This window comes from Somniosus microcephalus, chromosome 3 (genome assembly GCF_052327205.1).
Source record: "Somniosus microcephalus isolate GS21.2 chromosome 3, FLI_Smic_1.0, whole genome shotgun sequence".
Taxonomy (NCBI): Eukaryota; Metazoa; Chordata; class Chondrichthyes; order Squaliformes; family Somniosidae; genus Somniosus; species Somniosus microcephalus.
In genome coordinates, this window is record NC_140989.1 from 119686275 (window position 1) to 119709689 (window position 23415).

A 23415-nucleotide genomic window follows, 5' to 3' on the forward strand; every position below is an offset into this window, starting at 1 on the left:
AGCCAACACTGTCACTCCTCCATTGCAGCTGCCACTAGCTGTTGGACAGACTGCTGCCGCCCAAGCAGAGTTGGAGCAGTCAGCAGCCGGCCCCTCCAGGCCTAGAGCTGGTCCAGGCCGACCCCCAAGGGCATCTGCCGTCTCACCATCTGACCCTCAGCAGCCTTCCCCCAGCCTTGCTGCAGCCACTGGGGTCCCATTGAGGAGGAGCTGCAGGGCGGGTAGGGGCCAGTCACGGAAGCAAAACAGATCACCCTCGCATAGGAAAAAGTAGAAGGTGTGGCCAAATGTTTTGTTTTACTTATAAAAGCCGAGACTGGTGTATTTGTTTCATATTTAAAGGCCGAGACTGGTGTATTTGTTTCATATTTAAAGGCCGAGACTGGTATATTTGTTTTACTTGTAAAGGCCGAGACTGGTGTATTTGTGTTTTTGGGGGGGGGTTTCTCTCCATTAGTTTGTCATCTGAGAAGGGCACAGAGGTATCTTAGTAAAAACAATTCTTAAATTGCACTGTCCATGCTTTCTTTTGGAAGTCCTGGTTGCCCTGCTCGGCTGAGGGCTTGTGGAGCGGCTACATTCATCTTCTGCCATTGGCACAAGCCATTCCCTGAGAGGAGGCCTAGAACCAACTTGGAATGAGCCGCCAACGGGCGGCCCTTGCACTTTCTGCCTCCCTCCTGTGCTGGTCCTCCTCCTCCTCCTCTGGTGGTCCTCTAATGTCTGTTGGCAGTGGCCGAGTCCTGCGGATAGTCCGGTTGTGCAGCATGCAGCACACGACAACGAAATGGGAGATTCGCTCAGGCGAGTACTGTAGGGCTCCCCCGGAACGAACCAGACAGCAGAACCATTGCTTCAGCACGCAGATTGTTTGCTCAATGATGTTCCTGGTTGCTTGATGGCTGTCATTGTATTGCTCTTCAGCAGGGGTGCTGGGCGCACGGAGCGGGGTCATCAGCCAGGTGCACAAAGGATAGCCTTTGTCCCCGAGAAGCCATCCTCGTGGGTGAGGCTGGGCCTCGAACATGTCTGCCACAGAAGTCTGGCGCAGGATGAAGGCATCGTGGCTGCTGCCTGGAAAGCGGGCATTGACAGCTAGGATGAGCTGCCTGTGGTCACACACCAACTGCACGTTGAGCGAATGGTAGCCCTTCCGGTTGCGGTAATCCTCGGCATTCTCTAGAGGTGCCCGCAAAGCCACATGCGTGCAGTCAATGGCGCCCTGCACCATGGGGAAGCCCGCTAATGCTGCAAAGCCCATTGCACGCTGTTGCTGCTTGTCAACGGTCATAGGGAAGGAGATGAACTGACGTCTCCTTCTGAAAAGGGCATTGGTCACCTGGCAGATGCAGCAATGTACCACAAACTGGGAGATGTTGGAAATGTCCCCAGTAGCGGATTGGAAGGAGCCGGTGGCATAGAAGTTGAGAGCCACCTTCACTGCCACCGACAGAGACATCCTGCTCCTCAGCTGTGGCTGCAGATCTCCGCGAAGCAGGTGGCAGATCTCGGTGACCACCGCCCTTCTGAATCGCAGCCTCCGAACACACTGCTCAGACATGTTCGGATATGAGAACTGCTGGCGGTATACCCTGGGTGGGTAAGGCCTCCTTTGCCGACGCCTGTTGCCCCTTCTCCGTCTGGCCATGACTGGCACTCTCTCACGGCGTCTCTCAGCCCTTTGAATGCAATGGAGAAGCCCAACGTTTCCACCCATTGCAGCCCCCATTATATGTTTCCAATCAATGCTATGACTCTGAAGTTAAAGACAAGTGCAAAGCTGTGGCCTGAAGCCACAAGTACCTGTGAGAGTGTTGAGCCAAACCAGAAAGCTCTCTACCTTTGTCTCTCTCCAAAGATCCGTCTCTCACAAAGAAGGAGTGGTGCAAAATGGCTGCCATTTATACTGCAGGAGGAGTCCCCTTTAATTAGCGTGCCCCGCAGCGACTGGGAACCGTTCCCCTCTACTAGTCGCTAGGGGCGCCAGGCGCACAATAGGCCGGCGCCACTGAATTTCTGGTTTGGGGCGCACAAAGGGCGTTGCACCATGAAATGACATCAGGATCTGCGCGTGCAGCTAAGCGCGCGCAAAGGTTTTGCGCCGCCGCTAAATCTTAACTGAAGTTCGCGAGAGGCGCAGATCGCGCTGCGCCCAGGCGCTAGCCGCTTAGCACCCCACTTCTCCTCCTCCTAAGGCGCTAGCGGCTGGCGCAAACAACTGAATTTCTAGGCCTTGGTGTTTGAAAGGGAGAAACGCGAAACAGCTATGTTGAACTCGATCATATTATGATCGCTATTAGATAAATGTTCATGCACCATTGGGCTGTTAATTAAATCTGGCTCATTACTAAATCTAACATGGCCTGCCCCCTTGTTGGTGCTAGGATATATTGTTGCAGAAAACTATCCTGAACACACTCAAGAAATTCACTACCTTTCTGACATGAACTATAGTCTGCTTATCCCAATCTGCTTATCCCAATCTATATGAAAGTTAAAATCCCCCATTAAAACCACCCTGCCTTTACTACATGCTTGTCTAATCTCTGCATTTATACATTCTACCATTTCACCAGGGGGTCTACACACAACTCTCACTACAGTCTTAAATTCTTTTCTATTTCGTAACTCTACCCATAAAGTCTCCACTGCCTGCTTACCTCCATTATATCCTCGCTTGCCATTGAATTGATTTCATCCTTAATCACTAAGGCTACTCCTCCCCCTCTACCATTTTCCCTATCTTTCCTATAGACCTGGTCAGCATTTATTGCCCATCCCTAATTGCCCTTGAGAAGGTGATGGTGAGCTGCCACCTTGAACCTCTGCAGTTCATGTGGTCAAGTTCCCAGTCCTGACCATCTTACAGCCATGTCTCAGTAATGGCTACCATGTCATTCCCTCCAAGTTCAATTTGCGCCTGCAATTCATTCAATTTGTTCCTTGTACGCCGTGCGTTTGTATAAAAAATGCTTATTTGGGCCACACACCCTTAAACTGGCCATCTGCTCTAATGGTTTACTCACACATTTCTTATTTCTCTTTCCTGGTTTAATTACTTTACATCTTTTAGTTTTCCCTTTACCTGTAGTGCCTAAAGCACAATTTCTGACTGTTACTCTACTTTCTTCCCTTTCGTTTGTTTTAGAATTATTATTTACACTACCTTTTCCACCTGAACTCCTCCTCCTCCCCCCCCCCCCCCCCCAACCCTTTTTACTAGTTTAAAGTCCTCGTGACCACCCTATTCTTTCCGCTAGGACCCTGGTCCCAGCCCAGTTCAGGTGGAGCCTGTCCAACAGTACAGTTCCTTCCTGACCCAGTACTGGTGCCAGTGTCCGAGGAAATGGAATCCCTCTTTTCCCACAACATTCCTTCAGCAACGTGCTCACCTCCCTGATCTGCTTATCCCTATGCCAATTTGCACATGGCTTGGGTAATAATCCAGAGATTATAAACCCTTGAGGTCCTGTTATTCAATTTAGCTCCTAGTACTCTCCAAACAGGATCTCTTGCCTACTCTTTTCTATGCTGTTGGTCCCAGCATGGACCACATTGACTGGATCCTCCCCCTCTCCCATATCCTTTCAAGCCAGTTCGAGTTGTCCCTCACCCTGGCACCAGGTAGGCACCATACCATGTGGGACTCTCGATCCTGCTTACAAAGGGTGCTGTCTGTTCCCCCTCATTATTGAATCCCCTACAACTACCACATTATGATTCCCCCCCTCCTCTTCCCCCCCACCCCTGTTTAGACAACATCCAGACTGAAGTCTGGAGCAAACTGTGTCCAGATACCCCTACCCCTCTCATGTGTCAGAGTATTTCCAACTCACACTCCAGCTCAATGACTCTGAACCAGAGAGATTTGAGATGGAGACATCTACTGCAGACGTATTTGCTTGGGACAGTCTCGCTGTCCACAAACTCCCATATACTGCAGTCCAGATACACAACCTGTTCTGCCATATCTTAGTCTATATTATTTATATCTACTTTTTAGTCTGTAGTAAGTTTTTTTTTTTTACACACTAACTTGCAGTAAAATACTGGACAAAATTCTAAATACTTACTGCCTCAAGCTTACACAAACCACAAGTATTGGAGACAAAACACAGCACCTCTATCCCCCTCTGCTCTGAATTCCCACTCTTACCAAATTCCCAACTTTACACTCTGTTTACAATGCACTCCATTTATGAGAACTTTGTGTGACCACAGTAAGATTGGGGTGGGGGGTGCAGCTGAATGGATGGTCTCAAACTTGGTGACAAAAGAAATCCACAAGCTCCTCACTCGGTATTGGAGATGCAGGTACAGTTGGGTTGCCAAATCTGGCTAGACATATTCCTGAAGGTTTCACCGCATCACCTCACCTCCAACCATCCTGCCCCCACACTCCTCCCATTGGTTACCTGACATGCCCATCCTGGCAGCGCACCGATTGAATGATTGCTCATCTCCAATATTTTTATAATTAATAAACAGAAGTGTTCAAAGAGAATGGGGAAACAAAACACTTTTTTTAATGCCCGTATTATCTTTCTCCTGGGTTGCTTGCAGCAGTGTCTGGGAAATTAAATTCCTGGGGGCAGGGCTAAGAGGGGTTTCAGGAGACAGTTGGTAGTGGAGAAAAGAAGCCGAGGGCTACCTTTGCTCTCCAAGATAATCCATGAGTAGTGAGTGGTTTTGGGAGAGGAGAGAGCTTGGTGTGGTCCAACCAGATCTGATGATGGATAGCTAAACCAGATCTGATGATGGATAGCTAAACCAGATCTGATGATGGATAGCTAAACCAGTTGTACCCCAGATAGTCAAGTCTGCACCCTGGGACTTGAGAGAGTGAAGATTGGAGCCAAGCGGTGTGATTGACCAGGATGGTAGAGAGTAAAGATTTTGCTGCGGACAAGTGCATCAAAGGTGGACATGAGGGAGTGGTTGAGTAGATTTATGGTTGCAGAAGTATCATGGCAAATGGAGGGCCAAAGGCTAGGCTGTCCTGCATGTCCTTCTTTCTCTTGTATTTGCACTTTATTGAAGGAGTGGGCCTTTGGCGTAGCGGTAGCATCCCCGCCGCTGGGCCAGAAGGCGTAGGGTTTCGAACCCCGTTCCAGACAGTTCCGGCAAGTGGAGTCGGAGCTCCAGCTCTAAATTCTGGGTTGACATCCAGCGGGATATTTGCGTCCGTGGGTGTGGGTGGCCCCCCCCTCGTATGGGTTGTGGGAGCCCGTAAAACCCTCCTGTCATAGGACTAACCACCCTAATGGCTGGTACGAAGATGGTTACGGTCACGGAAGGAGCGTTAATCGCAGCCAGAAATCCTTCCACCACTTCATACAGTTCCCCAAAGGGAACAGTGTGAAGACACGTACGACGACTTTATTGAAATCAAGACTCTTTATATAGACTCCTGCTCTAATTTATTCTTTCCCTGGGGTTCAAGGCTCTGAAACTTCTTACTCTTTCAATCTTCAGACTTTTAAAACACAACTTTAAAAAAAAAAAAAAAAAACTTTTAGACCATTGGTGGGATATGCATTGACACTTGGAATGCATAGACAATATAAACATCCCATTGGTGTCGCAGCTGTTTAGCCAGTACTTGTATGGGGTCTTACTTAATGAATTCTGAACATGAATAATGGAACAGGCTAAACTAATAAATGACATTTTGGTACCACAGTAACAACTCATTCCTTTGTATTTCAGATGTTCCACAGGTTATTATGGAAACATCATGTATGACAGAAGAGTAGTACGAGGAAATACATATGCACAGCATACCCTCCCAGTGGTAAGTGTACAGAGCATGACTCCAGCTTGACTAAGTTACTCAAGGTTATAGCAGTCAATTTAATAAAATAGTAGGGACTGAATCAAAGGAGGATAAATTCTGTTCACTGCTAACTATAGACAATTCCATAGATAACGCTTAAGACCATGCTCAAACCCAGCAGGTCTGTGTGAGCATTTAGGGGCATGCTCTGATCCAGTAGGTCTTTGCTGTGTGAGGCTTTAAAGCCACGCTCAGACCCAACCGACCTGTGAGCGCATTTAGGGGCATGCTCAGACCCATGTGTAATCTTGTATGCGCCTTTAGGGGATCTGGAGGAGATTGTTGACAAACAGAGGTAGAACAAGTGTGGGCAATATTTAAGAGAGAAATCAATAGAGTACCCAAGAAATATATTTCACTAAAAAATAAGAACAAACAAACCAAGAATGAGATGCTATGGATAAATAGAGGTGAGCATAAAATTGAATCTCAAGAAAAAAAGGCACACGCAAAGCACAAACAATAAAGGAGAGGATGACAAAAGGGAATAGAATGAGCTTAGGAAAGAGGTTAAAAAGACAATTAGGAAGGAAAAGAGGAAATATGAAATGAAAGCATCAGAATATAAAAAGAAATAGCTAAGTATTCTATAGGCACAAGTAATGTAAGAAACAGTGGGTTAGGGATATGGGCACTAAGGGATGAGCAAGATAAAATGGCAGGGATACAGAATAGATGTTTTGCCTCACTTTTCACTGAGGGGGCTAACAGAGGAAATTACAACAGTAGAAGAAGTCAAGAGAAATATTACAATAATTAAGATAGAAAGAAAGAAGATACGAGACAAACTTAAGGGCAAACCCCAGCTCCAGATGGATTGCACCCGCAGTTACCCAAAAAAACTACAGAGAAAAGAGGTACTAGTAGCCATATATAAAAATTCAATAGAAAAAGGAATAGTGTCAGACGACTGGCGAACAGCAAATATAATTCCTATCTTCAAAAAGGTAGATAGAACTAATCCAGAGAACGATAGACCCATTAGATAAGCACCAGTCGAAGGAAAGATACTAGAATCTTTGCTAAAAGATCAAATAAAACATCTAGAGATCGAGAATAGAATTTTTAAAAAGTCAGCTTGGATTTCTAAAAGGTCGGTCATGTTGAACTCAACATCCAGGGGTATTCAATATTCAGGAAAGATAGGCAAAAAGGAAAGGGAGTTGGGGTAGCATTACTGGTTAAAGAAGGGATTAACACAATTGTAAGGAAGGATATTACCTCTGATGATGTGGAATCTATATGGGTAGAACTGAGAAATACCAAGGGGCAGAAAACGTTAGTGGGAGTGGTATATAGACCTCCAAACAGTAATGCAGAGGTTGGGGATGGCATTATAAGGGAAATTAGAGAAGTGTGCAAAAAGGGCACAGCAGTCATCATGGGTGACTTTAATCTACATATAGATTGGGCTAACCAAATTAGTAACAATACTGTGGAGGAGGAATTCCTGGAGTGTTTACGGGATGGTTTCCTGGACCAATATGTCGAGGAACCAACCAGAGATCAGGCCATCTTAGACTGGGTATTATGTAACGAGAGGATTAATTAGCAATCTTGTTATACGAGACCCCTTGGGTCGGAGCGATCATAATATGATCGAACTCTTCATTAAGATGGAGAATGAAGTAGTTGACTCAGAGACAAGGGTCCTGAATTTAAATAAAGGAAACTACGATGGACTGAGGCGCGAATTAGGTAGGATTGATTGGGGAATGTCACTCAAAGGGTTAACGGTGGATAGGCAATGGCAAACATTCAAAGACCGCATGGATGAACTACAGAATTTGTTCATCCCAGTTTGGCATAAAAATAAAACAAAAAAGGTGACTCAACCGTGGCTAACGAAGGAAATTAGGGATAGCATAAGATCCAAGGAGAGGACTTATAAATTGGCCAGAAAAAGCAGTAATCCAGAGGATTGGGACCAGTTTAGGATTCAACAAAGGAGGACAAAGGGATTAATAAAAAAAGGGAAAATAGAATATGAGAGTAAGCTTGCAGGGAACATAAAAACTGACTGTAAAAGCTTTTATAGATATGTGAAGAGAAAAAGATTGGTGAAGTCAAGCGTAGGTCCCTTGCAGTCAGAATCAGGGGAATTTATAATGGGGAACAAAGAAATGGCAGACCAATTAAATACATATTTTGGTTCTGTCTTCACAAAGGAGGACACAAATAACCTCCCAGAAATGTCGGGGAACATAGGGTCTGATGAAAGGGAGGAACTGAATGAAATCAGTATTTGTAGGGAAATGGTGTTAGGGAAATTGATGGGATTGAAGGCTGATAAATCCCCAGGGCCTGATGATCTACATCCTAGGGTACTTAAGGAAGTGGCCCTAGAAATAGTAGATGCATTGCTGATCATCTTCCAACATTCGATGGAATCTGGAACAGTACCCATGGATTGGAGGGTAGCTAATGTTACCCCACTATTCAAAAAAAGGTGGTAGAGAGAAAACGGGGAATTACAGACCGGTAAGCCTGACATCGGTAGTGGGGAAAATGCTAGAGTCCATTATAAAAGATGTAATAGCAGATCACTTGGAAAACAGTGACAGGATCGGACAAAGTCAACATGGATTTACAAAAGGTAAATCATGTTTGACTAATCTACTGGAATTTTTTGAGGATGTAACTAGTAAAATAGATAAGGGAGAACCAGTGGATGTGGTGTATTTGGACTTTCAGAAGGCTTTCGATAAGGTCCCGCATAAGAGATTAGCGTGTAAAGTTAAGGCACATGGGATTGGGGGCAAGATATTGACTTGGATAGAGAACTGGTTGGCAGATAGAAAGCAAAGAGTTGGAATAAACGGGTCTCTTTCCGAGTGGCAGGCAGTGACTAGTGGGGATCGGTCCTTGGACCCCAGCTATTCACAATATATATTAATGATCTAGACAAGGGAACTAGATGTAATATCTCCAAATTTGCAGATGACACAAAGCTGGGTGGGCGTGTGTGCTGTGAGGAGGATGCCAAGAAACTACAGGATGATTTGGACAGGTTGGGTGATTGGGCAGAAGCATGGCAGATGCAATATAACGTGGATAAATGTGAGGTTATCCACTTTGGTGTCAAAAACAGGAAGGCAGATTATTATCTGAATGGCAATAGATTGAGAAGGGGAAGTGCAACGAGACCTGGGTGTCCTTGTGCACCAGTCGCTGAAGGTAAGCATGCAGGTGCAGCAGGCGGTTAAGAAGGCAATGGTATGTTGGCCTTCATAGCGAGAGGGTTTGAGTACAAGAACAAGGATGTCTTGCTACAGTTGTACAGGGCCTTGGTGAGACCACATCTTGAGTATTGTGTGCAGTTTTAGTCGCCTTATCTGAGGAAGGATATTCTTGCCATGGAAGGAGTTCAGTGAAGATTCACCAGGCTGATACCGGGGATGGCAGGAATGATGTGTGAGGAGAGATTGGGTTGATTGGGCTTGTACTCGCTGGAGTTTAGAAGAATGAGAGGGGATCTCATTGAAACTTATAACATTCTGACAGGACTGGACAGACTAGATGCAGGAAGGATGTTCCTGATGGTCGGGGAGTCCAGAACCAGGGGTCACAGTCTAAGGATAAGGGGTAGGCCTTTTAGGACAGAAATTAGGAGGAATTTCTTCACCGAGAGTGGTGAACCTGTGGAATTCTCTACCACAGAAGGCAGTAGAGGCCAATTCATTAAATATATTCAAGAAGGAGTTGGATATATTTCTTAAGGCTAAAGGGATCAAGGGGTATGGGGAGAAAGCAGGTACCGGGTACTGAACTTGGATGATCAGCCTTGATCGCATTGAATGGCGGAGCAAGCTTGAAGGGCCGAATGGCCTACTCCTGCTCCTATCTTCTATCTATGTAACTAATCTTACTGAATTTTTTGAAGAAATAACAAGAAATAGTAGGCAAGGGTAACGCAGTTGTGGTAAACATGGACTTTCAAAAGACCTTTTGATAAGGTGCCACATAAGAGACTTGTGACAAAGGTCTGGGCTTGTGGAGTCAGGGGTTTGGTAGCAGAATAGATTAAAGGATGGCTACAAAACAAAAAAGAGAGTGTAGAAGTTGAAGGAATTTTCTCGACTGGTAGAAAGTGGGAAGTAGTATGCTGGGGCCACTATTGTTCACCCTACACATAAATGATTTGGACTCAGAAATTGGAGGTATGGTGTTGAATTTTGCAGATGATACGAAATTGGAGTTTAAAGATAATAATGTGGAGGACTGCACCAAAATACAGGAAGAGATAAACAGGCTTGCAGAGTGGGCAGATAAATGGCAAATGAAATTCAATGTAGTGAGGTAGTTCATTTTGGTTGGAGGAATCAGATGCCATTTATTAATTTGGAAGGTAAGAAATGAAATGGGGAAGAGGAGCATAAATTGGGAATAACATAAATCACTGAAAGTAGCAACACAAAATGATAAGGCCATAAAGAGTGCAAACAAAGTTCTGGGGTTAATTTCTTGAGGAAAAGAATACGAAAGCAGGGAGGTTTTATTTTTATAGAACCTTGGTTAGACCACATTTGGAATACAGTGTGCAGTTCTAGTCTTAATGTTACAAAAAGGATCTTGAAGTACTGAGTGCAGAAAAAATTTACAAGGATTGAGAGGATGCAACTATCAAGAAACTGTTTCCGCTTGTGGGTGAGTCCAGAACAAAGGGGCATAAATATAAGATGGTCAATTACCGAGCAAGTAAAGGATTTATGAGGAATTTCTTTACATGAGAATGCGCAGCTTGCGGCCACATGGGGTGGGTGAAGCAGGCCACATTGATGCATTCAAGGGGAGACTTGATGCATACATGAAGGAGCTGGGAATAGAGGGATATGAGGGAAGGGTGGGAAGCAGTAATTAAAGTGGGAGGAGGCTCGTGTGGAGTATAAATACCAGCATAGACCAATTGGACCAAATGGCCTGTTTCTGTGCTGTCTATTCTATGTAATTCTGTGTATGTATGTTGTGACTGAGTGAGTTGAGGCCATTATAGGAAGGATATAAAATCAATGGAAAAGGTGTAGCATAGATTCACCAGAATGTTACATGGGATGGTGGGTTACAGTTATGAAGGGAGACTTGAGAAGGTGATCTGTTAGGGGTCTTCAAAATTATGAAGGATCGTTATACGGTAAATAGTGATAGTTTCCACTGGTCTGCAAGACAATACCAAGAGGCATAAATTTAAGATAATCACAAAAAGAATTAAAGAACGGGCTAGAAAATAAAATGACACAGATGGTGGTTAGAATACATTATTCTCTGGCACATACTCCAACTAAGGTCACATACAAGTTCAGCTGTTCTCCTTGTGCTTGTTCTCAATGCTTTGTTTGGTAGCATTTTTTTTAAATTGAATACACAGCTTTAAAAATGCATTTTTCATATCTTACCAAACCCATAGACAGCCCAGCCCGACCCTATTGAGATCCAGCGACAGCAAGAAGTTCAGAGGAGGGCAGTTGCCAGGAGACGAGCCAAAGTACAGCTGCGAACCGGAACACCGCACCCTGTAGAGGGCAGGATACACACCGAGGTACAAACAGGTATGATTGGTAGGGATCAGTGTTCAAAATGGCCTACTGCTTTTAGTTTCAAAGCTGCCATAACTGTAAAACGCTAGATTTCACAGAGGTGTAGATTATAGTTTCCTGAGTAAAGTTTCTTACTAACGGCAGTCAAGAGATCTTCTGTTCTTCAGTGTTACGGAAGACTTGTGTGGAATGCTGGTGATCCAAACAGAATATGTTTCTGAATATTTCAATCTTGTAGCACACAGGAAGAAAAGTATTGCAAAATGTAAATCTCTTAGAGGACTAGAAGGCCTCCCAAGCTCAATGTGAGTAGGAAGTGTTATAAGAACAGTAGCAACACCAATTTATCAACATTAGGGACGGTCCTGAGGCAGAGACTTAGTTAGCAGAGGTAGAGTGGGTGGGCGGGCGGGCAAGTGTGGAGGTGGTATAACGCCATCTAGTATCACAAGTCCCACAAATGCAGCGTGATATGCATTTGTTGATGGGGTTTTTCCCATTGTAAGTGTTGACACAGGAAATAAGCATAATGTATATAGGAAATGTGCACCATGATTATGCTATGTTTGCTTTTTTTTGTTTTTAAAAACTCCATTCCTTGCACCCTGTTCTCATGTGGGTACTTTCCATCAGCATCTGAAATATTGTTGAGAAACAATATCATTTACTCATTCACATTGATTTAACTTTTGTAATAAGTATAAAGTACTGTTTTCAGAGCTAGAACAATGGTGTTAAAAAAGGGTTGTAGTCTTAATGGTTCCCTCCCACCCACCCCCACACATTTTTCCTCCTTTTCCTCCCCTACTCCTCCTCTTCAAGATGTGACTTAATGGCCCAGAAATTCGGGTCGGAGGCTTCCCGCGGGTGTAAGCCCCCGACCTGCACTTACCTTGCGCACCGGCAGTTGAGCTGTAGGGCCCTGTGGAATTCCGCTCCGGGGCCTGGTCCAGCTGCCGGCGCGCTCTGCTTGTGTGTCCCAGGGGCGTAGTTAGTGCGATGCGTCCCCTGGGATCACGTGAGCCATGGGCAGCCAATCGGAGGAGGGGAAAGCCCATTCATAAGATTGACAGGTAGACCTGTCACAACTTATAAATACTACGGGCCCAAAATAGCAGTAAACCTTCAAATAATTTTTTTTTTTAAATAAACTATAAATTACATTAAATAACTATTTTAAACAATAATTTAAATTTTTGAAAAAATAATTTTATATTATAACGGGGCTAAAAATAAACTTACCTTGCTTTAAAGTATTTAAAAATAATAAACCTGTGGAAAAAAGTTTTAATTTTAATTAATTGACCACTTACCTTGCAAAAAGCAGGCCTTATGCCTGCTTTATAAATGTGTAAATCCTGCAGGCTTACCCTCCCGGGGAAACCTGTTTTTTAAAAAAAAAAAAAAACCTAAGTGCAAGCGCAGCCTCCCCTGCGCGCGCGTTCGACCTCTGAACCTCTTCGTTCAGAGGATCGGAAGTGCCGGTTTCCCGCACATGCGCAGTGCATGCAGGAAACCGGCAATTCCATTCGGCCTACGGGTGAGTACCCCGTGTGTACTCACCCGGGGAGAGCTGAATTTCTGGGCCAATATGTGAGCCAAGCAAACGAGTGGGGGCATCACGGCAAACTCGGTCATGTTCTGACCAATATCCACACCTACGTTTGCCAGCAGGCGTCACTGAATAGAGATTGGGAGGGGGAACTCTTTATTTTCCCCTCATTTGGCCCCTGCATTCCTGGGCTTAGGTGGCATATCTAAAAACAGAGCAGCTAACTTAGCATAATTAGTGAACTCCCTCAATGGTTTCTAAAATGTGCAAATCTTCCATCCCACAACCTCCTCAAACATAACTAATGCTGTTTTAATCTGGCAGTTAGGGTTCTGTGGGTTTATGCAATGAGTGTGTAACCAGGAAGGTCCCAGTTTCAATACCCTGTCTGTGAGGATTTAGCTGATCGTAGCCAGGGTTGCACCATGGACGTTACAACTGACCTCCGTACCCTTGGTTAGAAAAGGGGAAATTGGCCAGGGTTTTTGCACCTGGTTGCTATGTATGTGTATTGATGTCGGGTGAGGACAGGAACAGGCTCCGCTGTGATGCCAGCTATAGTCGAAAAGCCTAATGACACACTGTCAAAGCTCACTAAAGAATAATTGCGTAACTTCTACCTGAATAGATGAAAAAATTGGTATGAGGAGACAGATACAAAACTGGTCTCTTAGTATGAATGCTAAGTTTGCATCAATATTGACATTAATAAAAAGGTTCCAAGTTAATTTTCATATCTCTATTGATCAGAATTGTATCTGGAAGAACTCAGCGATCGAATAGAGGAAGTTGATGTTGATACTCAAACAGATGCATTTTTGGATAAACCACAAACACCCCTCTTTATCCCTGCAAAAACGGGCAAAGATGTGGCTACACAGATTGAAGAAGGAGAGGTACATTATACATACGTAGAGTGTGTCTCTACATCGATTGTTTAATGTTGGGAGGAAGCTTTTTTTTAAACTAAATTATTATCTAAGGGAGAAGAAGGTAGAGACCTTGATTGGGTAAAATTGTTTGACAAGTGGGCCTCCTGCTTGTATTGTTTTATGTTAGAGTATAGTGGTCCTTTTTTTAAAATTTCCAGTAGGCATTGGCCTTGAAATTGGCCACAAAAGCTGCCGGTGCCACCACTGCTGGGTGTTAAGAAAATAGCGGCACTGGCAGGACCAAAAAATTGGTGCTGGTACTAATTATCATTAACCCAACACTTAACTCACCATCAAACACCATCCTGGTGGCGTTGGTCCTGGCAGGAGGCTCCAATGTGGTGTGCCCAAGCGGCGTTGCTACTAGAACAGCCTCTGAAAGCGAGGCTGTGATTTCACAAAGCATTGTGGGATTCTTAAAAGGGCAATGCCTTCTGACATGAAAAAATAAAAATGATGTAAAAATATGCAGTTTTTAGCCCTTGCAGCTCAACTGTCTTCTGGAAAAAAAAATTAACAATAAAAAGAATTTCCAAATGGGAGTCTTCAGCTCTTAAAGCTGAATTCCCTTCCGCACCTAAAAAAAAAAAAAAAAATGGGAAAAGTGCTTCAGCACTACACAAATGGCTCGGCAAGCCAAGGAAGGGTAACCCAGGGGGTCTCATGCAGCACTCCAGCTTTGTGCAGGGGGTCAACACTGCAAGAGAGGTTCTCTACCCACAGGGGCCAGGAGGTCCTCCAGAAAGAACAATATGAGAGCACATCACTGAGCCCGTCACTGCCAACAGTGTCGCCCCCACCACCTGGCTCCAGTGCCCAAAGAAGCTTCATGATCTCGGACCAGTGGTCAAGGTTAGTGAATGCATCTTCCAAAGCTGTCTCCTATCAACTGCATCACTAGCCTCACACACTTCTCAATACACGACGCCCCCCCCCACCCCCAATCCCCCAATTACTCACCTACCAACAATCTGTACCAATCACAAGGCACACCTCCCATTCCTAGCTTCACTTCACCCCCTTGGAGGAGCCGGTGCTGGCCATTCTTGACAAAGGGTATGGTTGAGCCCTTGGCCAGCAGTGGGGCTGAAAGGATACAAGATCCTGGTACCCTCACACGATATCCTCCTTCTGGCATGCACCTCTTGTTTTCCTGCCCTTCTCTCACCTTGTGCCTTCCTCATTTCACACACCCAACAAATACAGCCTGCCCAGCAAGTGGTTGACCAAGAGGAGGGAGGGGAGAGTGAAGAAGAAACATTGTCACTCGAGTTCACACTCCCAGCTCTTCAAGGTCGACCAGCAAGGTCATTTGCAGTGTCCCCCACTGAAAGTCAGCAGCCTTCCACCAGCCATGCTGCATCCACTGAGGTAGCATTGCGTGAGAGCATTAGGATAGGCAAAGACATACACAAGACAGTCACTAAGGGAATGCATCATGGTGATGAGTTCATTTCTTGATGTCATATTGGATGGAGCGATGTATAAAGTTGGATTGGAAAGTTTGCTTTGTAGTAGCTTTCATAGCATTATGGCCCAGAGGATGTTGTGGGAAGGTAAGGTGTAGGACAAATGTTGAAAGGGGGTTTGGGGTTGTGGTCACTGGTACCGCAGGTGGATCATTCCATCCCGGATATCCTGGCCAGAAAGGGGCTGTCTGGGTTGCATCCTTCCTTCCATCTTCCTCCTAAGAACATAAGAAATAGGAGCTGGAGTAGGCCATTTGGCCCTTCAAGCCTGCTCTGCCTTTCAACAAGATCATGGCTGATCTTCTACCTCAACTCCACCTTCCCGTGCTATCGCCATATCCCTTAATTCCCTTTGTTCCCCCAAATTTACCGACCTCTGGCTTGAATGTACTCAACGACTGAGCATCCACAGCTCTCTGGGGTAGAGAATTCCAAAGATTCACAACCCTTTGAGTGAAGAAATTTTTCCTCATCTCAGTCCTAAACGGCCTACCCCTTATTCTGTGACTGTGACCCCGTGTTGTAGATTCCTCAGCCAGGGGAAATATTTTCCCAGCATTAACCCTGTGAGGAACCTTAAGAATTTTATATCTTTCCATTAGATCACCTCTCATTCCTCTAAACTCTAGGGAATATAGGCCTAGTCTACTCAATCTCTCCTCATAGGACAATCCCCTCATCCCAGGAACCAGTCTAGTGAACCTTTGTTGTACTCCCTCTAAGGCAAGTATGTATTTCCTTAGGTAAGGAGACCAGAACTGTACACAGTACCCCAGGTGTGGCCTCACCAATGCCCTGTATAATTGTAGTAAGACTTCTTTACTCTTATACTCTAATCTCTTTGAAACAAAAGCTAGCATACCATTTGCTTTCTTAATTGCTTGCTGTACCGGCATGTTAACTTTCTGTGATTTATGTACAAGGACACCCAGGTCCCGCTGAATGCAAATGTTTCCTAGTCTGTCACCATTCAAAAAATACTCTCTCTTTTGTTTTTCCTATCAGAGTGGATAACTTCACACTTCCCCACATTGTAATCCATTTGCCATGTTCTTGCCCACTCAGTCAACCTGTCTATATCTCCCTGCAGCCTCTTTGCGTCCTCCTCACAGCTTACTTTCTCGCCTAACTTTGTATCATCAGCAAACTTGGATATGTTACACTCAGTCCCTTCATCTAAGTCATTAATATAGATTGTAAATAGCTGAGGCCCAAGCACTGATCCTTGCGGTACCTCACTAGTTATAGCCTGCCAACTCGAAAATGTCCCGTTTATTCCTACTCTGTTTTCTGTCCATTAACCAATCCTCAATCCATGCTAATATATTACCCCCAATCCCATGAGTCCTAATCTTGTGTAATAACCTCTTATGTGGCACCTTATCAAATGTTTTTTGAAAATCCAAATACACTACATCCACTGGTTCCCCCTTATCCATCCTACTAGTTACATCTTCAAAAAAAACTCAGATTTCCCTTTCATAAAACCATGTTGACTCTGCCTAATCATATTATGATTTTCTAAGTGCCCTGTTACCATGTCCCTAATAATAGATTCTAGCATTTTCCCTACTACTGATGTCAGGCTAACTGGTCTATAGTTTCCTGTTTTTTCTCTCCCTCCTTTCTTAAATAGCTGGGTTATGTTTGCTACCTTCCAACCCTTGGGGACTGTTCTAGCAATTAGGGAATACTAGAAGATTAATACCAATGCAACCACTATCTCTGCAGCTACCTCTTTTAAAACCCTAGGATGCAGGTCATTGGGTCCAGGGGATTTGTCGTCACTTAGTCCCATTAATTTCTCCAGTACTATGTCTTTACTTATACTGATTTCTTTAAGTTCCTTATTCTCTCTAGACCTTTGGTTCCCCATTATTTCCGGAATGTTTTTTGTATCTTCTACCGTGAAGAGGGAATCCTAACGAGGGAACCAAAGCAAGGGCTCCTTGGATGATGAGGGAGATAGAGAAGATGATGTAACAAAAAAAGAGGGTGTATGATGAATGTCAAGTGAATTATTCAAGGGAGAACCAGACCAAATACAATAAGTTGAGAGGGGAAGTGAAGATGAAAATAAGATTGGCAAAGACAGAATATGAGAGAATGGCAGTTAACATAAAAGGGAACCCAAAAATCTTCTACCGGCATGTAAACAGTAAGTGGGTAGTAAGATGTGGGGTAGGGCCTATTCGGGACAAAGTAGGCGATTATATGCTTAGAGGCGCAGGCCAAGGCTAGAATACTCGATGAGTACTTTGTATCGGTGTTTACTAAGGAGGTGGATGCTGACAAAATATCGGTAGAAGTGGAAAAGAGAGGGGTGAAAATTGATAGACAGGATATACTAGAAAGGTTGGGTATGCTTAGAGTGATAAGTCACCTGGTCCAGATGGCTTGCATCCCAGGTTGCTTAGGGAATTGGGGGAGGGCTTGCCATAATTATCCAATCTTCCCTAGATGTGGGGGAGGTGCCTGAGGATTGGAAAGTGGAAAATGTAACACCATTGTTCAAGAAAGGGTGTAAGGACAATCCCAGTAACTACAGGCCAGTCAGTTTTAGAAACAATAATCAAGGAAAAAATTAACAGGCACTTGGAGAGGTGTAAGCTAATTAAGGAGAGTCAACACTGATTTGTAAAAGGCAGATCGTGTTTGACTAATCTAATTGAATTTTTTGATGAAGTAACCGGGAGGATTGATGAAGGGAATGCAATGGATGTTGTCTACATGGATTTTAGGAAGGCGTTTGACAAAGTACCACATCGAAGGCTGATTAACAAAATTGAGGCTCATGGAATAGGTGGGTCAGTGGCAGCTTGGATAAGGAATTGGCTTAAGGGGAGAAAACAGCGAGTTGTGGTAAATGGCTGTTTTTCAGACTGGAGGATGGTGGACAGTGGTGTTCCACAAGGGTCAGTGCTGGGGCCACTGCTTCTGATATATATAAATGGCCTGGATATTGGAATACAGAGTAGAATTTCTAAATTTGCTGATGACACCAAACTTGAGGGTGTGGCAATCAATGAGGATGATACCAATCGACTGCAACAGGACATAGAAAGGCTAGCAGAATGGGCAGACAAGTGGCAGATGGAATTTAATACAGAGAAGTGTGAGGTGATGCATTTTGGCAGAAGGAACAGGGAGAGGCAATATATACTTAATGGCACAGTTTTAAAGAGTGTGCAGGGACAGAAGGACCTAGAAGTTAATGTGCATAGGTCCCTGAAGCTGGCGGGACATATTGAAAGAGTGGTTAGCAAAGCATATGGGATCTTGGACTTCATAAATAGAGGTATTGAGTACAAAAGTAGAGAAGTTATGCTGAACCTTTTATAAAGCGCTGGTTAGGCCACAACTGGAGTATTGCATCCAGTTCTGGTCAGCACACTTTAGGAAGTATGTGAAGGCACTTGAGAGGGTGCAGAGGAGATTGACCAGAATGGTTCCGGGGATGGGGGATCCTAGCTACAAGGACAGATTGGAGAAGCTGGATTTGTTTTCATTAGAGCAAAGGAGGTTGAGGGGTGATTTGATAGAGGTGTACAAGATTATGACCGGTTTGGATAGGCTAGACAGGGAAAGGCTGTTCCCACTAGTTAATGGTACAAGGACTAGGGAACACAGATTTAAGGTTTTGGGCAAGAGATGCAGGGGAGACGTGAGGAAAAAAATGTTTACGCAGCGAATGGTGAGGACCTGGAACTCGCTGCCGACGGAAGTGGTGGAAGCGGAGACAATCAATGTTTTCAAGGGGAGACTGGATAGACACTTGAGGGAATTAAACTTGCAGGGCTACAGGGATAGAATGGGGGAATGGGACTGACTGGATTGCTCTACAGAGAGCCGGCGCAGACTCGATGAGCCAAATGGCCGCCTCCTGTGCCGTTATGACTCTACAAAGTATTTGTTTAATGTCTCTGCAATTTCCTTATTGCCCATTATAATTTCTCCTGTCTCAGCCTCTAATCTCTTCCTATTTACATACCTATAGAAACCTTTACAATCTGTTTTTATATCTCTTGCTAATTTACTCTCATTCTTTATAAGCAACGCTTTGATTTTAAAATTCTCATCCTTGTTTTCAAATCCCTCCATGGCCTCGCCCCTCCCTAGCTCTGTAATCTCCTCCAACCCCACAACCCCCTGAGATATCTGCGCTCCTCTAATTCTGGCCTATTGAGCAGCCCTGATTTTAATTGCTCAACCATTGGTGGCCGTGCCTACAGCTGCCTAGGCCCTAAGCTCTGGAATTCCCTCCCTAAACCGCTCCGCCTCTCTACCTGTTTTATAACACTCCTGTGAAGTGCCTTGGGATGTTTTACTATGTTAAAGGCACTATATAAGTACAAGTTGTTGTTGTTACATTCTTGCACATTCCTTTCATCTTGCATTGAAGAACATTCAGACAACTCCTATGTCGATTGCATTCTGACCATGCAGACTCCAAAGCTGCAAATAAACTACTCTGCAGACCAAAGTCCCAAAGGCAATCGGTTTAATGCCAAACATAATAAAAGCCTTCCATTCACCCAGGTAATCAATCTATAGTTCTTTTCTTTAAAGAAGGTTTCCTAACTCTACTACTCTTACAAAGTGCTCCCCTAGCGGGCTGAGCAGAACTGGTTGAAGGCTCTAGTTCCTCATGTGTGGACCCTCAATGTCCGTGGCCGGTGACTTCTGGGTGCTTGAGCCTGAGGGTTTGGCTACTGCTGGAGCAGTCTGGCCCAGCTGGCACCATGGCGGGTACTGTTGGTGGGGAGGGGCGAATGAGCAGACATACTGACATTCTGAGAGAGGCCAGCAGATGCTGCTGCCATTCCTTTGGGGCTGAGGCTCATCATTTCCAGTAATCTTTGGGAGAGCTGATATTAGTAGATGACCAATCCCTCCAATGCCCCTATCCGTTCAATCTACGATTCTCTCCATTGTGGAGCCCAGAGTCTGCATGGCAGCCATTTGAGCTTCCACCAAAGTTGAAAATCATGCTACCGTGGACTCCCTGGCATAAAGGCTCTGCTGCAGCATCCCTGGAGGTGGCTTCACTATCCAGGGTAGACCGCAGAATGGTGATGCCATGCGGACTTGCAACTTCATCATAGTAGTCAAACACCTTGGCCGCCTTCCAATACCTTATACCTCATAGTAACATAGAAGATAGGAGCAGGAGTAGGCCATTCGGCCCCTCGAGCCTGTTCCGCCATTTAATAAGATCATGGCTGATCATCCAAATTCAGTACCCTGTCCCTGCTTTCTCCCCATATCCCTTGATCCCTTTAGCCTTAAGAAATATATCTAACTCCTTCTTGAATATATTTAATGAATTGGCCTCAATTGCCATCTGTGGTAGAGAATTCCACAGGTTCACCACTCTCTGGGTGAAGATATTCCTCCTCATCTCAGTCCTAAATGGCTTAACCCTTATCCTTAGACTGTGACCCCTGGTTCTGGACTCCCCCACCATCGGGAACATCCTTCCTGCATCTAGTCTGTCTAGTCCTGTTAGAATTTTACAAGATTCAATGAGATCCCCTCTCATTCTTCTAAACTCCAGTGAATATAAGCCCAATCGACCCTGGTAGATCCGTGGTTCAGTGGATAAATAATTACACGGATGCTGTACATAAACAAACAACAGGTCTTTACTGGAGGAGGGTCATCTCTAGACTGGAGTACAGAGGCATGCGCACAGCTTATATACCGGTGTGGTTACTGCCGGTACTACAGTATACAGGAGCTGTAAAAAGTAGTTCTGACTTAAAGCACATACACTACAATTCCTCCCTTAGATTAATAATACCCCCTTAATATTCAAATAACAATTACATTTTTACATGTACATTCAATAACAAAAGTCCATTTATAGATTCAGTCTTTGGGGCGGCTTCCTGACCCTTTCGGGATAGCGCCTTTCCGGAGGTTCTTGTTCTTGGTGCAGAGGCGATTCTGACCCCTTTTCATCGGGTAGTTCATCGGGTTCCACTGCTACTGGGTCTGAAGTAGATGCTACCGGTATGTCGGGTTCATCCCCAGGTACTCGAGACATGGGGTTGACGCCTTCCTGTGACGCTAAGATCTGATCGACGTGGCGTCTCACAATGTTCTCCCCGACATCCACTGTGTACATTAATGGCCCCTGCCTTGTACATATCGTTCCGGGTTGCCACTTCTCTGTTCGATAGTCACGGGCCAAGACTGGTTGCCCTACATTGAAGCTCTTTGTCGGCTTCTCGTTGATGTGCTGGAATTGTTTGTCCTCAACATTTCTTCGCACATTTGGTCTGAGCAAGTCCAGACGAGATCTCAACCTTCGGTTAAAGAACATCATGGCCGGGGTCTGGTTGGTAACTGCATGTGTCGTGTTTCGGTAGGCTAATAAGAAATTGTCCATCTTATGCTGTAGTGGAATTTCCTCGTCGCACATGGCCTTTATCGCCTTCTTAAAGGTTTGTACGAACCTCTCAGCCAATCCATTGGTGGCTGGATGATACGGGGCGGATGTGTAATGCCTTACCCCATTCCTTTTCATGAATTTTTGGAACTCGTCGGACACAAACTGTGGTCCATTATCAGAGCAGATCTGCTCTGGCTACCCGTTTCTGGCAAAGATGGTCCGTAGGACTGCAATCGTTTTCTCTCTAGTGGTTGAAGACATCTTTATCACCTCAGGCCACTTTGAATGAGCATCCACTGCTATTAAGAACATTGATTTCGCTGGTCCATTCATGGACTCAATGTGCACCCGTTGCCATGGAGAGGAGGGCCACTCCCATGGGTGTAGAGGGGCATGTGGTGGTGCATTTTGGACCTTCTGGCATCCTAAGCAGCTCTTAGTCAGGTCTTCGATTTGTTGATCGATTCCCGGCCACCACACAAGCCCTAGCAAGGCTTTTCATTTTCACTCCCCCCAGATGACCTTCATGTAGCTCCTTTAGCACTCTCTCCCTTAACTTAGGTGGAATCACCACTCTGGATCCACACATCACTGTCCCCTGGCATACTGACAGCTGTTCTCTTCTGGATGAGAATGCTGGCAACAGTGAGTCGCCATGTGTTGGCCATCCCCTCACCGTCAATTCATATACCCGTGACAGCGTCGGATCATTGCGGGTCTCCTTCTCTATATCCGCGTTTGTTACTGGCAATCGTTCAATTATCGACGAATAAAATATCTCGATAGGGTCCACTGCTGGTGCTTCCTCCACCCTAGGCAGTGGCAGGCGCGATAGCCCATCAGCGTTCCCATGCTGTTTCGTGCCTTTATATTCAATTTCATATTGATTCGCCCCTAGAAACAGGGACCATCTTTGTAACCGCTGTGCAGTCATTACTGGCACGCCCTTAGGATTAAAGATGGAGACAAGTGGTTGGTGGTCAGTCAGCAAGGTGAACTTCTGCCCATGCAGATAATGGTTGAATTTTTTTACTCCCCATACTAGGCTGAGGGCCTCCCTGTCAATCTGGGCGTAGTTGCGCTCGGCTGAGGTTAGTGACCGAGACGCAAAGGCCACTGGCCTCTCCAACCCGTCTGGGAATTTGTGCGACAGCACCGCTCCAATGCCGTAGGGTGATACATCACATGCCAAACGAATTGGTAGTGCTGGGTTGAAATGGGCCAACACCTCTTGATGTGATCAATTCTTTACACTTCTGGAAAGCTCGTCTACGTTCGTCATCCCACTTCCATGGTACCCCTGTTTGCAGTAGGGTGTTCAGCGGGTGTAGTACCATAGACAAATTTGGTAAGAACTTGTGGTAATAGTTTACCAGCCCGAGGAACGACCTCAGTTGTGACACATTTTCCGGTGCTGGAGCTTTGACTACTGCCTCAATCTTGTCAGGGGACTTATGTAACCCCTCTTCATCGATGCCGTGGCCGCAATACGAGATCTGTTTCTGGAAAAACTCGCACTTGTGGCGATTAGCTCGTAGCCCATATTCCTTTAATCTGGCGAGCACCTTCTCCAAGTTAGCGAGGTGATCACCGTCATTTTCGCCCGTGACCAAGATGTCGTCCAAATAACACTGGGTCCCTGGAATCCCTTGCAGGACCTGATCCATCACCCTTTGCCAGATAGCCGGAGCCGAG

At 45.1% G+C, this 23415-nt stretch overlaps 1 protein-coding gene across 2 annotated transcripts in view; it reads left to right on the forward strand.

The window, feature by feature from the left end:
• rsph3 (radial spoke head 3) overlaps positions 1–23415 on the forward strand; it is a 64949-nt gene that overhangs the window by 13962 nt on the left and 27572 nt on the right. For both annotated transcript variants that reach the window (XM_085981531.1, XM_085981532.1), the window contains exons 2-4: positions 5710–5794; positions 11241–11382; positions 13673–13818. In XM_085981531.1, the coding sequence (XP_085837657.1) occupies positions 5710–5794; positions 11241–11382; positions 13673–13818 (373 nt within the window). The remainder of the gene's footprint in view (positions 1–5709; positions 5795–11240; positions 11383–13672; positions 13819–23415) is intronic.